Raw genomic sequence first — 16,402 nt, forward strand, 5'->3', positions numbered from 1 at the left:
AGCAGATAACCATATAAGACTCTCCAGCTGGCCTTGAGCAAGCTGCCATATTATTATGAATGACATGAAGTTCTGAGTGATTTCTAATAGCCAGTAAGAAATCAAGTCTTTTCATCTACAGCTACAAATAAATGAGTTCTGCCAACAGCCTGGCCTTTTGATTCTCAGCATAAGTAATAATTCTATTTAGAGATGTCACATTCTCCCAGGCATATTTCAAACCAGGTCCCCATAAAACGTGAGGAATAATGAATTTAAAATTATTTGTGCTCACTTCAAAAGAACATACAAAATCATCTTCTCAAACATACACTGTGAAGAATTCTCTTGACAAGTGCCATTTAACTCAAAACAGTGAAAAGTCCTTGCAGGTGAGAAAAATAGTTTTCCAAAACCATTGGTTAGATGACTCCAATTTTGGAAAAGGAGGTTATTAATGGAAGTAGGAATTTGGACAATGCAAGCAGTCTGTAGCAAGCCTCTTAGGGGAAACATAAACCAGGCTGCATAGAAAGATGAATGGATATTTACAGCGCTATTTTGCTGACAAATGACAGCTCAGGTCAACAGAATAGAATGTGTTGGTGTGTGCAGTGGCCTTGGGATGTCATGCTCCGGTCCTGCACTGGGGGGCCCTGCAAGCCCCCCAGAAACCAACGGACTCATGTACCTGGAGGAGCCACCATTCTGTCACACTTCAATTCTAAACAGAAGCTATTTGTGTGCAGACAGAAAACACAGGCTGACCTTGTATGCTTTGTGAGTCTCTGAAGTAGGAAGATGAACCCCTGAGATTACTGGATACAGAGGCCATCTCATGAAACTGTTCTTCAGTGTGCTGACTGCTTTCCTGACATGCAGGAAAGGTTTGGGAGACATGGCCAGGGGTGATCTGGTTTGGAGGGACTTACAAGGAGACGGGGCCTCTGAGTGTTTACCGGGCTTTTCTATGAGTCCTCTTCCTACCCACATTGTCTTTAAGTCTCCCTTCGGGTATAGGGTTTGTGGGTGTTCACACACTGCCATGTCAGGGGGAGCGGAGGACTCAGGCTCTGATGACTTAAGAGAAGACCTACAACCACTAAGAGTAGAACACTCTGCAGAGGAATGCATATCTTTGCTCCCTCAGGAGTAGAGTTATTTCATTAACTGTTTGATACACATTTTTCTTTTTCTTTCTTTCTTCCTTTCTTCCTTTCTTCTTCTTCTTCTCCTTCTTCTTCTTCTTCTTCTTCTTCTTCTTCTTCTTCTTCTTCTTCTTCTTCTTCTTCTTCTTCTTCTTCTTCTTCTTTTAAAAATTCCTGGCCTGATGCAGAACATCTGTCTGACTGTGAAGGAATGTACAGGACAGTAGTAAAGGGACGTGTTGCATTCTGGGAAAGTCTGGCTTGTGAACAGTGACAGAAATAGAATACATGTGGTAAGTAAGGATTTCAGCTAAATCCAGAAAGCCCTTCCATGCCAATTTAAAATGTTCAGAAAAGTACATGCACACTCTGAGTCAAAGCACATGTAGATGGTGGTTAGGGGCCATGTAGAGTAGGCGATATTTATCAGCACAATCACTTTTCAATCAGGATAAGAGCATTCAAAACCTAGGACTAGAGAACAACAGGCCTCCCTCCCTCCCTCCCTCCCTCCTTCCCTCCCTCCCTCCTCCCTCCCTTCCTTTCCTCCCCACCTCCCTCCTTTAGTCCCTCCCTTCCTTCCTGTGTTGGGTTTGAACCTGAGGCTGCATGCATGTCAAAAAAGTGCTTTACCAACCCAGCTGCCCTTTCCTGAGATTTTTGTCCTTTAGCTTCCAAGATTGCTTTAATCTTTCCTTGTTTTACCCTTTCCCTGGTCACGACGCCTCCATATTCCCAGCTATATCTGTCTAATCCCTCTTTCTGCCCTAACTCACTCCACATTTGGATTCCTATGTGCCAGGAGACAATTCCCCTGGGCCACGTCACAGGGTGCCATGGATCCTGCCAGAACGGGGGCTGTGGCTCCTGGTAATGCCATGGCAGGCCAGGCATTTGCAATGTAGATCCCCCTGGTCTCTCGGCAGAAGCACAGCAAGGGAGGTGGCATGGTGATGTCATGATCCATACACAAATACAGGAGTGTGTGTGCATGTATGTAGTGCTGCAACTGGAGCTTGTACTCAGGGCCTGAGCACTGCTTCCAAGCTCTATGACTTGAGCCACAGATCTATGACAGCTTTTGGGTGGTTAATTGGCGATAATTCACTATTTACCTACGCCTGCCTTTATTTATTCAAGTGCATCTGGCACACCACATCGGAGCCCTGGGGAACGCCTCAAGCTCTCCTTTAGTTCCACCCAGGTCCCGTTAGTTATGGGTCATCACTATAGCCAGTTGTCCTGGGAACTGTCAAGTATGTTTGCAGCAGTGGGGACAGAAATCCCCCAAGGTGGCCAGATGGGGAGGTTGTACTGCAGCAGTAAGTTTGACTGAATTATTTTTTGATGACAGGCATCATTTGAGACCTGGTTTCCCTGATGTCTGGAACTTCCTGAGCTCAGGTGACAGGGAGAGTATTTTCTGTCCAGCACTGGCCTGTTGCCACTGCCTGACCCTCTGAAGGTGAGAGTCTGACTCCTCCTGCTGGTGGGGTGGCAGGGCCAGGGGTGGAATTACTGATGTCCTCTGTGGGGATCCCACTCGTTTCTTCAGCAAGCCAATGGCTTTTTCCTCCTTTCTCTGAACTCCTATTTCATAGCTGGCATGGATCATCTAGAAAGGAGCCCCCTTTAAGTGCATGGCTCAATATTACTGCATCTACTTATGTAAAGCAATGCAATTTCATATTTTCTTCACTGTAAGAGAAATACATCCATGGAGAATTTATAAGAGCTAATCTCGCCTTCCACAGCCAGGCAGCATTCACATTTTTGTACATCTCCCTCTGCTTGTCTTAATGGGCAGTCCTCCTAAAAGGGCCCTTTCTGTAAGCAAGTGTGTATCTTAAAATATGGTGCTTGCCACTCTTAGGTTTAATGGTATTAAATATTACTGATAAATATGGTATTTCATGGTTTTAGGATATTCTTTTAAATGGATATCTCATGATTGTATTCTCTCATCCTTAGACATTTAGATTGTTTAAAAACCATCCTCAAATTCCTTCCTGTGTGCATCTTAAATTTTGTCCACATTTTGAATTATTTCTTTGGAACAGATTCCTTGAAATGCAAATCATGATATAAAAAGATACTGTCTTGAACTTGCTTAGAAAATGCAAGGTCTTGAATTCAATCCCCATAGAAAAAATGAAAAAAGAAACCTATCAAAATCAACAACATTAACAACAATACTTTCACTGGACATCAAAACCCTACAGTAATGCTCCTATATGCTTAATGCCAAACATTTCACTGATTCCAACAACATAATGAAGCAAATATACTATTGTCCCCATTTTATAAATGACTACATTAAGTAGAAGAGAAATCAAATTTCTTTTCTTTCTTTAGCCAGTCCGGAAGCTTGAACTCAGGGCCTGAGCACTATTCTTGGGTAGTGCTCTACCACTTGATCCACAGCACCACTTCTGGCTTTTTCTATGTATGTGATACTGAGGAATCGAACCCCAGTTTTTGTGCATGCTAGGCAAACACTCTACCACTAGGCCACACTCCAGGCCTGAGAAATTAATTTTCACAAGGTCACAGAGCCATAGGCAGAATGAGATGTGAATAAACATAGTGACATGTCAGGTTTCTGAGTGGGATGAGTGAATATTAGAAATATGTTAATGTGAGAATGCTAATTAGAAATATGTTAATGATGAGTGCTTTCTCACTGATGTGGACTGAGTTCCAACTTAATGTCTAGTGAGTTCATCTCTGAGATAAGGTGATGATAACAAAAAATAGATGAACAGATGAAAGTCTTCCAAACAAAAAATAAAGGATATCTCTAGCTGTAGAAACATATCATGAAATTGCAATTCTTAAAACATTCTGAGTCCAAGGCCAGCCTACCTAAATAGACACTTTCCTAAACAAAATCCAGATAAACAAAAGTACAGACCTTAAGCAGGTAGAGCTTTCTTGGTTTGCCCTTCCTTGCTGGGCAGGCAGCAGGCTCTCCACTGTTTCAACTGCCTTAATAAGCGTGCAGAGCCACTGCCCTGTGCCTCCCAGAAGTGAGGAGACCTGAAAAGCCAGTGTCAGAGCTACAGTTGCTTGCACACAACTTGCTTCAGCCAATGGGACCATGGTCCCTCTAAGTGGACATTTCTTCAAGGCTGGTCTTGAACGTGTAATCCTCCTGTCTCAGCCTTTTCAATGCTGGGTTCATGGGTGCAGTGCATCACTGTGCTCAGCATTAATTTAATAGATCATAACCAGAGATTTCAGCTTTAAAAATCCAAGATTCTATTCAAAAACAAGTCCTCGCTGAGTGCTGAGGGATCACACTTAGAATCTTAGCTACTCAGGAAGCTGAAATCTGAGCATTGAGGTTTGCAGTTAGCCTGGTGGAAGAAATCCACGAAACTCTTCTCCAGGTAAGCAAAAAGTTAGAAGTAGAGCTATGGCTCAAGTGGTAGAGTACCAGCCATGAGCAAAATAAAGTCAAGTGAGAGTGTGAGGCCCTAAGTTTGAGCCCCCATACTGGTAACCCTTACCCTCCCCCCTCACAGTAAAAGACAACTACCCTAACAAATCCCGAGAAGGGTTCATTCTGGAAGCTTGGGCATTTTCTCTAAACTGTCTTCCCTCTTCCCCCAGTGCCTGAATTCCCAGGTCTGAAGCAAAACCTCACTGCAGGAACAGATGCACAGATGTTCCTTACTGACGTTGGGCACAGTGGCTCACACTTGTAATCCTAGCTACTCAGGAGGCTGAGATCTGAGGATCAAGGTTCAAAGCCAGCCCAGGCACTAAAGACCATGAGACTCTTTTCTTCAGTTAGTCACTAGAAAAAGGGATGTGGGGCTATGGCTCAAGGAAGAGCTCGGGGACAGTGCCCAGGCCCAGAGTTCAAGCCCCATGACCCCCCACCCCACGCAAAATGTTCATCACCTCCAGATCACTAGTGCATGCGAACACACATACATACACATGCACACACACACACCTCGATCATTATTGTGAAAATACAGCAGGCTGGGCCCAGTTCTCATAGTTCCTTTGTATTTTGTATGTAAAACTCTTCACAAAGGATTGGAGAGAGCCACGTTGTCAGAGAAGTCCTGGGCAGAGAAATTTTACCACATTGTGTACATTCCAGGTATCAGCGTTTTCCTATTACTCATGAATAAACAAAATTATGAGCATTACAGTTAAACCTACCCTATAGGGAAATCTATTGGTATGAAATAGGAGAAAGATAAATCAGTGTACTTGTAAGCAAGGAAAATCTGGTTGCCAAGTTTTGTTTTTTTTTTAAACTCTCTTAGGATGTGAAATAGGCTGCCAAGTTTTAATCTACTATGCCTCCAGTAAAAAATATGGTTCACAATGAAAAATTTATGAGACTCTGATGCATTTTCTTGAAATGAGGCAACAATTGAAAATTTGAATGAGATATGCAAGGAATTCCATTTTATTTTATGCTGATGCAATTGTGGTATTTCCTTTTTAAGCAACTACTTCTTGTCAAATTCTTAAACCAAAGCCAAAAAATAGTGATGAAATAGTTGGATATGTCTTTAGTTGCTTTTGGACTCATATAAATAAATCTCCCATCAGTCACTCCCATCTTCTGCCATGCTACTTTCTCCCCCACCCAAAGACACGATGTCATAGTTTTAAATCATTTGCTCCCCGTTTGTACTTTGAGTTATTGTCATGTTTGTTTCCCTTCTAAACAATAAAACAAGGGCAAGATGTGAAAGTGGGTCAGTTGATTCCAACTTATGATTAGACCAGAGACGCCGTTGTGGGGTTCTGTTGCACAAGATGGTGTCTCCAGCCAGTAATCAGGTGCTGTGTATTTCAGCAAAGGCTTTTGGATGTTTACAAGGAAATGTCAAATCTCTGAGAAGATGGGTCTACTTGTACTGGTTAGAATATTACACTCTGAACGTATGTACTTAAGCATCCCACAACACCCCATAAATATGGATAACTTTCTTTTTCGGTCATGAGTGCTGTCCCTGGTGTTTTCTGTTCAAGACGAGCTCTCTTCCACTCCGATCCATAGTGCTACTTCTGGATTTCTGGTTACTTGGAGATAAGTGTCTCTAGGACTTTCCTGCCCCAGCTGACTTTGTGATCCTCAGATCTTAGCCTTCTGAGTTGAGTATTAGAGGTCAGCCTCTGGCTACTGGCTATGTACAACCTTTTATACATCAACAACAACTAAACATTAAATCAAGGACTGAGACCATGATGGTATAGTCTCTGTGCTTCAGGTTTGCCCAGTAGTCATCTAAAAATAACCAGAATCTGTGAGTTCCCAAAGAGCCTAAAGACAGAAGCTGGTAATACTTGCTGTTCTTTGCTCCCCTTGTTTGCAGTGTGTGATCCAGTTTTCAACATGGCTTCAGGTGCAGACTGTGACCAGTCTCCAGCCTTGGTTTCTGTGTGATGGCCACGCCACGCTGGCATTTCAGCTACCCCGGCCCGTGAACTAGCGCTACCCTTCTATCTGAAGTGTGCCCAAAGGCACACCTGTCAAAGGCTGGCATTGTGGACACTGTCCTCTCACTTGGTGAGGGACAGAGGGCCTAGCAGCTTCCTTTAGCAGGGTTCTGCCAGCATGTCCATGAACCCACTAAGTACTCTGCATCTTTTTGGCATGTGTGAACAAGTTCCAGCACAAGGAAGCTTGAGGGACACACACATTCAAATCATGGCAGCTTTGTCTACCACCGAGAACAGGCCCACCTCTGAGCACCCCTCTCCATAAGCAGTTGTGTCCAGCACAGCGTCTGGGATTCTTCTGGGACTCTTCCAAATCTGAGGACCTCAGATCCCTGCACCAACCATGGGCCTTGTCCTGATTCTCGGCTCCATTCTTGCTCGAGTCTCATGTCCTCTGTGCCTCCTTCCACCTCACCTGCATGCCCTCTTCCTGTGCAGCTTCTTTTCATGTCAGTGACAAAACAAGAAGTAGTATGGAAGGAAGAGCTGAGAAGCCCCAGAGGGCAGGAGCCAGTGCCTGGCTGCCTTGTCCCTTTGCAATCTTTAAATGAGTCTGCAGTCTTCATCTCGGAAAGGCTCCAATTCCACATGGTGAATGCAGAGTTTGTGTGGTCGGGTTGGGCTATACTGGTGAATCTACGAGCCTCACAAGGTAGTGGACTTTGTGTTCAGATAACACTGTGGTCGGGTTGGACTATACTGGTGAATCTATGGGCCTCACAAGGTAGTGGACTTTGCATTCAGATAACACTGTCCTAGATCCACTAAGGAATCAGAAGAAAGCCATTCCTTTCTTAGTCAGAGTCTCTCTAGGACCTAAGCTGGCCTGAGTTTGCAATCCCATTTTTTGCTCCCCAGTGCTGGGATTATTAGTGTGTGCTGCTATACCATGCCTTGAAACTCATGACTTAATAAGAGTTTTCTGATAATAAGAGAAGGGAAATACAAGAGCAAGGGAAAAAATGGTCCAATGCAATCTGTAATCTTGGTTTAAAATAACTACCCAGCGGCTGGACACTGGTGGCTCATGCCTGCAATCCTAGCTACTCAGGAAGCTGAGATCTGAAGATCAAGGTCGGAAGCCACCCGAAAGCAGGAAAGTCTGTGAGACTCTTTTTTTTTTTTTTTGCCAGTCCTGGGCTTGAGCTCAGGGCCTGAGCACTGTCCTTGGACTTTCTCAAGGCTAGAGCTCTACCACTTGAGCCTCAGCACCACTTCTGGCTTTTTTTTTCTATGTATGTGGTACTGAGGAATCGAACCCGGGTCTTCATGCATGCTAGGCAAGCACTTTAACCACTAGGCCAAAAACTCCCGGTCCCATCTGTGAGACTCTTATCTCCAGTAAACTATCCAGAAATATCCAGAAATGGCACTGTAGCTCATGTGGTAGAGTGGTTGCCTTGAGATAAACTCAGGGACAGTTTCTTGAATGCAGGGCTTTAGCATTCAAGCTGGACTGGCACAAAAAAAATTAATTGTAATGAAACAAAATAAAAAAAATTATCCAAAGAGAGAAGCATTTACCTTTTGCTGTGGAAATGTGGACTCTGTCATGGCAGTTTCGAAGCTGTGGGAGTCCCCTGCTTGTGTCTTCTCCCACAGGGCTCGGAGCAACTGCACAGACCGGCTCTGTAGGGACAGGGGCTCAGGAAACAGGCTCTGAATTGGCATCAAGAAGAGAGACATCTGATTACTCTTGGCCCAGAGACAGCATGTAATCTGCCCCATCATGTGATTGGTCCCCATCATATGATTGGGGGTCACAGCTTGATCCTGCCACCCTTTGTTGCCTTGGGGTGAACTTTCTGACAATTTAAATTGCAATGAGACAATAAAGAGATCTGTCTTGCCGTACAAACTCATTAAAGACTAGAATCTGAGAACTTGGGAACTCCAGGAAGTATGAAATTGACAGAAAAGAGAGTCAGATCCAGTACCCAAGAGTAGCTCTGGGTTTGTAATCATCTGAGTGAAAATTGGATTTTTATTTACCCTCAAGCTAGGATTCACCCAGAAGATTCTTATAGTAACAAAGGTTTTGAAAAAGAAAGAAATCATTACAGTGAAATAACAAGATCTCATACACAATGCTGTTTTGGTGATTTTGCTTAAACAGATCAGACAAAAATCCATAGAATAAGACTGCCAGGGGGAAAAGTCAAGTTTTCTTTTTTCAAAAAAAAAAAAAAAAGAAAGGAAAACCATAAAACCTAAGAACGAAGCCAAAGATGAATATCAAATCACTGGTGAAAACTAGAAGGAAACGAAGATCATTATTTAAAGAAAATCAATGTTCGGTGTCTTCTTGCAGCAAGTTCGGTTCACATGGAAATCTGAATTGCTCTGTAAGAGATGCTAGTAAGAGTTCATTAGAAGAACTGGAAGCCACACCAGTGTATATCTATCTACTATAGTGTCACTGAGTTCTGGCTGATGCTCAGCGTTGAAATTCATTTGTCCTCAATAAGCCTGACATTAGAAGATAATACGTTTATTTGACTGGTGATGTCTGTAGGAATTATTGCAGAAATAGTTTATTAGATATTTGATATATCTTGCTCTTTGGCTTAATTTGCAAACATAGAACATTGTATCCTATTTTGTCTCAACTCCCTTTTCTCTCTTCTCCACCCCTTACCCCTTCATCTTCTTTTTCTAAAACATAATTGATTTTTTTTTGAGTAGTTGTACCAAGGGATATTTTATTTGTGAAGTAAGTCCAGTAAAGAGATTGTTGTGTTGAGGAACCAACAATCTGAGTTTGCCTTGTAAAATTCCTCATTCTTAAACTTGGTGTGGGAGATCTCCTTAGTAAACCATACTTTATAATCTTCATTGGTACTTTAGAAACAATCGAATGTAGCTAAGACAAGTGTTCTGGAGCAAAAGCCTCTTTGGTAATTCACATTTTGGCATGAAACTCTTCATTGTTAAGTTCAAAGATCTTCTTCATGAAATTCCATTTAATGAGTAGTGTGTCTTACCGTTGCCCCAAAGGGTATGCTCACAATAAGATTAATTGGTTTGTGAAAGAATTTAGAGAAATAAAGGCTTGCTCTACAAAAGGGCAAGCTATCTCTCCAAAGAAGATTTTTTTTGTTGCTATTTTACAAAAAGGTATTTTCCATTGCTTTTTATTTTTCTTTGCAGTGTGGGGCAACTCAGGGCCTCATGTATGCCAGGCAAGAGCTCCACTTCTGACTTCACCCTCCGTCATTTTTCAAAGCTAATTCAAGATTGGCTTTGTCCCACTGATGACTAACCCAGAGTTCTCTATAAGAAATCTATCTTAGGGCCGGGAGTTTGGCCTAGTGGTTAAAGTGCTTGCCTAGCATGCACGAAGACCCGGGTTCGATTCCTCGGTACCACATACTTAGAAAAAGCCAGAAGTGGTGCTGAGGCTCAAGTGGTAGAGCTCTAGCCTTGAGAAAGTCCAAGGACAGTGCTCAGACCCTGAGCTCAAGCCCAGGACTGGCAAAAAAAAAAAGAAATCTATCTTAAATTATAAAGAGCCGTAGTGAAATTACTAATGGACTGTATGTGTGGCTGTCGCCTACATATTAGTTTTTACCCAAGAATTCGTGGTTCACTAACACAGCACGGCCCCGCTGGCAGACACAAAGGAGCCTACCTGCTGGAAGAGAAACATGATCTGGATCCAGGGCCGGGGCTCTGGGCTGATGAGCGTGAAGCTGGACTTACTGTACAGACAGTACTGGCCCCTGAGGGAGCAGCTGAAGAACAGCTTGGCCACGCAGCTCCTCACGGTATCTAGAAGCAAGCACACACAGGATGGCCATTACTTTCTTCCCAGAGTCCAAACCCCCTCAGGGGCCATTCTGCAGAGTGCAGGCCTGGAGCCAGCACTCCCCACCCCTGTGCTTGGAGCGGAGGGGTCTCTTTGGGAGGGCAGCCCTAAGGCAGACTGTCCTGAGCACTCCATTTTTCTTGTTTTGGATGATGACATGGAGGAGCAAACCTCTCCACAATAAAAAGACCCCTGGATCCCGCTCCACATTCCTCTAATCGGATGCCTGTGGGCAGACAGGTGGAAGAACCACGGCCATGTTCTGGGTGGTGGATGGGTTGCCACCCGTGACCTCTGTTCTCCAGGCTGTACAGAAACTACAAAGACAACTTCCAAGAGATGTTTGGAGATCATCAGTAGAGCCACTAAATGACAAGAACGTGGTGACGTGCGTGGGGGTGAAGAGCCAGTGTTGTGGGAAGAGCCATGTGTGGCACCGTCTAGGATGAGTCAATGCCCGACGCGTAGTAAACACAGGCTGAGGCAGAATATGCCAGGCTAACGACGTGACAGTCGTGCAGCCATCCATGGACTTCCATGTACAAGGCAACCCTCCGTATTTCATGTTTGCAGCCCTCCACAGCAGGCGTGGCTACTGCGTCACACTGAAATGTCCCCGGAAGACTCCTGTGGTAGTGGAGGTGAGTGGATGGCAAAGGCTCTCAGCTCATCAGTGGTTTGGAGTTACACGTGGATGATTTTATGAAGAGGTGAGGGTGCTAGCGGGAAAGAGTAGGCCCATGGTAGAGTATATCTTGTCTTTATCCCTGTCCTCTTCTTTCTGCTCCTCTTTCTTCCCCTCCACACCCATCCTCTCCTCTCCACCTTTCACTTTTTCCCTCTCCCTTTCCCTCTCCTCCCTTTCCCTTTCCTCTCTCCCCCTCTCCCTCTCCTTTCTCTCCTCTCTCTCCCTCTCTTCTCTCTCTCTCTCCTCCCTCTCTCTCCCTCTTTTCCCTCTCCCTCTCTTCCTTCTTCCTCTCTTTTGTTACTACTTTGAAGATGAGGAAATCTAGACTGTTAGAAAGTTAGCCTAAAAAGACAATAAAAAAAAAGACAATTTATGGGCTGGGAGTTTGGCCTAGTGGTAGAGTGCTTGCCTAGCATGCATGAAGACCCGGGTTCAATTTCTCCATACCACATACATAGAAAAAGCCAGAAATAGTGCTATGGCTCAAGTGGTAGAGCTTTAGCCTTGAGAAAGTCCAAGGACAGTGCTCAGGCCGAGTTCAAGGCCCAAGACTGGCCAAAAAAAAAAGTCTTAAAAAAAAAATTAAAAAAAAAGACAATTTATAATTAAAAAGGACTGCTGTGCACACCTTGTGCAACCACGCAGCCCTGTGCCACCACACAGAGGAAAGACGGATGGTATTCAGGGATCCAGAAAAGAAAAGAAAAAAAAAGTGCACGGCTGCTCATCCGAGGCAGACTTTGAGCTCAGCGTGGCTGACCCCAAATTGGGATGCATTAGGCTCTACCACAGAGTAGACTTTGAAAATTTGTAGGATGATAGTAGTAACCCAGGGAAACCTATTGTTGCTGAATTAATCAGGGCTTTTTTTTTTTTTTTGCCAGCCCTGGGGCTTGAACTCAGGGCCTGGGCACTGTCCTTGGACTTTCTCAGGCTAGCACTCTACCATTTGAGCCACAGAGCTGCCGTTTCTAGTTTTTCCTGTGTATGTGGTACTGAGGAATTGAACTCAGGGCTTTGTGCATGCTAGGGGAGCACTCTATCACGAGGCCATGCTCTCTGCCATTAATTAGAACTTTTAAATGAATTTACAAAAATGAATGGACTCGTTACTGTTAAAAAGTGGAAGTGAATTAGAGTTTCTTCAAAGTTGATAGGGACCCTAATAAAGGCTATAAGACAGTGTATAGATACTTCCACTTTCAAGGAAAAATCTGAAGCTCCAAGACACTAGTTAGCTCTAGGCCATGTGACTGGGAAGGAGCTTCCGCGTGAGCTCAGACTTCGCACGGGATGCCAGGCCCCAGTTTGCTCCACACCTGTCCAGTCATATATAGTGTGAGTCAGAAATGGGTATAATTTCCACCTAGCTATTTCTAGTTCCTTAAATCCTATACTTGTGTACCACGTTTGTCCTCACCGTATTCTAGAGACTTGTGGATCCTTTATTATTTGTCTTTGGTGCAGCTCAGCTTCTATGGAATCGGTGAGTGAGTTGCATGGCACATTCCCACACATGCTCATTCACGGCCCCACCCTTGGTGGGTCATGGGGATGCCTCTGATTCCACTCAGGGGGAGCTGTGCTTCTCTTCTTTTGTGACACATGGATGATCAATAGAAAGCAGGCAAATAAAGAATAAAGAAAATAAAAATGCGGGTACTTTGAAGGTTCTTCAAAGAGCTAAAATCAGTGCCTGGGACTGGGAGTTTCCTGTGACCTTGCCTGACCCTGTTTAGACCTCATCACACCATGCCACTGTCTCCATGTTCCACCTCATCACATCATGTTACTGTCTCCATGTTCGCGTCCCATGTCCTGTCTCCTGACTGTTCTCCGGTCACCCTGGCATTCTAATTCAACTCCCCATTGGAGCTGAATTGGCTTGTAGGTACCACATTTGTTCTTCCTTTCCTCTCTGGCCTGTTTCCTGTGTATTTTCTGGCTGCTGGTCTTTGAGTGTACTATGCAGTCACTGGTCTTTCAATAAAGACTTCAAGATTTGGCCTCTCAAAATGTGGCTTCTTTGATTTCCCACCTTACAACCACAGCACATTTTCTGTGTCTGTTTACTCACTGATGGGTGTTAGGGTTGTTTCCAGTTGTTATTTTGAACAGTGCTGCTATAAATGTATAGGAACACTTCCTAGGTTTCTTTCGACTCTTCTTTTCCATTCTTAAGAATGGAATGTCTGGCTATATGGTCATTCTATGTTGATCCTACTGAGGAATGGTCATATATTTTCAAATCATGGTTTTCTTATTGTTGTAATGCCCAGATTTAAAAATCAAGCCATCCTGTGGAGAAGCAGATGTGTCTGAATAGTGACATCAGCAGTCACTTCCTGGTCCCTGCTCCTCAGGCACACGAGGACCAGCTACTGCGAAGAGCGCCTGTCACGGCAGTTCTGATTAGATGACTGTCTACTTCACAAGTTCAGCACATGGTAGTACAGTGTCCAAATTTATATCTTTTGGTCCATTTCCATCTTGTCTTTAATATATCTAGGACTTTAGCCAATATTCTCCCCAAAGCAGTAGTACTAAGAATGTCAGTCAGAACATTTACTGAGGATTGAGCATATCTTTAAAGAATTGTATTATTTCTAGTGCACTTTGGGTTCCCCTGGGGAGTCGCTCTCCCACAACTGTGACAGGTCTGCCTCAGCTCTGGGGAGATGAACTTGATGCAGTACTGATCTGAAATCACAGAGTCCTCCCCGGGGTGGTTATCCGGAATAACTTAGTGCCTTCCTGCCGTCCACCCTCCACGCTTCCCAAACACTAGTCACACGTAAGGACACGCAGCAGCTGACATCCCCACCCACAAAAATAAATGTAGGGTATTTTCACAGGAGCGAGCAGAGCTCACAGACATGAAAGGCCTCGTGGAATTTCCATGAATTTTAAATCAAACACACATTTCTGTTTGACATGATACGAATGCCCCTGGTTTCTGTAATAATACAGAATCACTGTGGTTGCCCAGAATCAGGGGAAACCATATGTTCTAAATAAAGTTCTGGCTTTACCAAGCAGAGATTTACCCGAAGTTTGTAGAGGCAGATACGGCAGGCAAGTTGTAAGCCGCTGCAGGTACCAGCCACGTACTTCCAGTTACTCAGCAACGCTCCAAAAGGCATAACAGCAACCAGGTTGGGGGCCAGAAACCTTGAGGAAATTTGATTACTAAATTCCACTGAAACGAGCTCGTTTACATTTCCTTTTCTCCTCAGTGTGGGAAGACAAGCCCACAGCAGTCCCCCTGTGATTCACAGTCCTCCTGCTCTCTGGCTGAGAAGCATCTTCCAACTCTGGTGATGCCTTAGTGGCCAAGAGACAAACACAGTCCTCATCAGAAGGCTGATGGCGTCATAAGGCTGGAGCAGGTAAGACATCTCCTAACGCTCTTGCAAATGATGGCACTAGCAGGTCCAGAGGACGCTTCAGGAAGTCTGGGGCTGTCCCGGGCACTGGTGAGGTCTAATCAGGTGGGCAGCTGAGAAGGGTACCAGTCATCCCATTTTATTTTTTGCTGCTAAGTGGGATTCACCAAACAGAAAGTGACAAATTCTATAAAGTAATTTTCTACCTTGACTTTGGGAGCTGCTTTTAGAAAATAATGCCAGTCTGAAGGAAACCAGACTCAACAGGATCCAGGTCTCCTTGCAAGCTTCTCAGGAAGGCAATTGATTCACCCGATGGCAGTCTTCGAGCACAGATCAGGACAAATGGCCTGATCACACATCACTTTTCTTTGGTGTAGTTGCTGTTGCAGTATGGAGAGCCATTATGCTTGGAGAAGTTTGATTTCATCTGTTACCCTCTAGAAATAGACTAAGAACATCCCCAAGACTTTCCCAAGAATGGGGATCTGGGTAGAATAATCAAAAGAATGAAAGGAATGTGCCTGGGATAGAGAAGTGTAAATTATATGAACTGCAGGAGAGGAGGAAATCAAAGAGAGGGAGGAGATGGGAAGATTTATTACAGGAAATAAGTCCTGGCATCAATAACCCTAGAAGTCCAAAAGTTTTCCTCCTGAAGAGAGCACATAGGATCTGAATAGAAGCCATGTCTGCTAGGGGACAAAATAATCAGCCAACTTTTCATGTACTCAGTTTTCTCATCGATTTTCCAAACACACAGGAGCTGTTAACTGGCTCAGAGTGGGTGAAGCCTATTACATACAATTCAGGGACTGTGTACCCCATTTATTCTTTTGCACATTCCTAAACAAGTAGTTTTAGGAAGCAGTGAGCTTGGCAGTGACTTTGTATCTGTCACTATACACTATTGTTTTTATTACTTTTTAAAAATTAATAACAATATGCCATTGTTTTGTGTCATGATTTTTAATTTTTTTGTGCCAGTGACCTTGTATTTGCCAATACCAAGCCCACGGCTTCCTAACCCTGCTTTGCGTGTCCAGCTGAAGCAAAGCCATGGAACGAGGTGCCACAGCCTCCCTCCATGGTGCCTCTTCTGTGAGGAAGGCCCAGACTTTCAAGTTAGCACCCCAGAAGCCTCCTTCCTGTGCTCTTTCACTGGGCTAAAGCCCCAACTCCCAGCTTCCAATTTTCTGCTTCTTCATTGGTGCTAGAACCTCATCAATGATACCAGGAGTAACCACAAATACATATTAGCAAATATTTCCTTCACATCTTAGGGAAAAAAAGGCGAGAGAACAAGGGGTTCCAAATAGCTGAAAATTAGAGCAAAGATTGGCTATTAAATTTTAAGTTATTGCTATCATTTGAAAAAAAACAATCAGGTCATTATGCACGATCTGTCCTCACAGTTCTAGGGCTCATCTCTGGAGAGACTTGTTATCAGCCAATCAGAAGAGCTCATCTCTGGAGAGATCAGTCATCAGCCAATCAGAAGAACTCATCTCTGGAGATATCTATTATCAGCCAATCAGAAGAGCTCTTCTCTGGAGAGTTCTGTTATCACAGTCCAGCAAGGTGGCTCATATCTGTAATCCTAGCTACTCAGGAGGTTGAGTTCTGAAGGTTATAGTTCAAAGCCTGCCTGGGCACTAAATAACAGAAGACTTATCTCCCTTTAACCACTAGAAAATGGGAAGTGGTGTTGTTGCTCCAGGGGCAGGGTGGTAGCCTTGAGCTGAAGAGCACCCAGGCCATGACCCCCCCAATACATACATATATGTATATATATATATATATATATATACACACACACACACAGAGAGAGAGAGAGAGAGAGAGAGAGAGAGAGAGAGAGAGAGAGAGAGAGAGAGAGAGAGAGAGAGAGAGAGAGATCTGTTATCAGCCAATTACT

At 44.0% G+C, this 16,402-nt stretch overlaps 1 protein-coding gene across 3 annotated transcripts in view; it reads right to left on the reverse strand.

Annotated features, from left to right (window-relative positions):
• Veph1 (ventricular zone expressed PH domain containing 1) overlaps window positions 1-16,402 on the reverse strand; it is a 101,535-nt gene that overhangs the window by 17,411 nt on the left and 67,722 nt on the right. For 2 of the 3 annotated variants that reach the window (XM_090333414.1, XM_090333493.1), the window contains 2 exons: window positions 10,234-10,373; window positions 8,127-8,261 (listed from right to left, as the gene is read on the reverse strand). In XM_090333414.1, the coding sequence (XP_090189540.1) occupies window positions 8,127-8,261; window positions 10,234-10,373 (275 nt within the window). The remainder of the gene's footprint in view (window positions 1-8,126; window positions 8,262-10,233; window positions 10,374-16,402) is intronic. The other variant, XM_090333582.1, reaches the window with a different exon arrangement.

Source organism: Megascapheus bottae, chromosome 1 (assembly GCF_031878675.1).
Source record: "Megascapheus bottae isolate mThoBot1 chromosome 1, mThoBot2.hap1, whole genome shotgun sequence".
NCBI classification, from domain to species: Eukaryota; Metazoa; Chordata; class Mammalia; order Rodentia; family Geomyidae; genus Megascapheus; species Megascapheus bottae.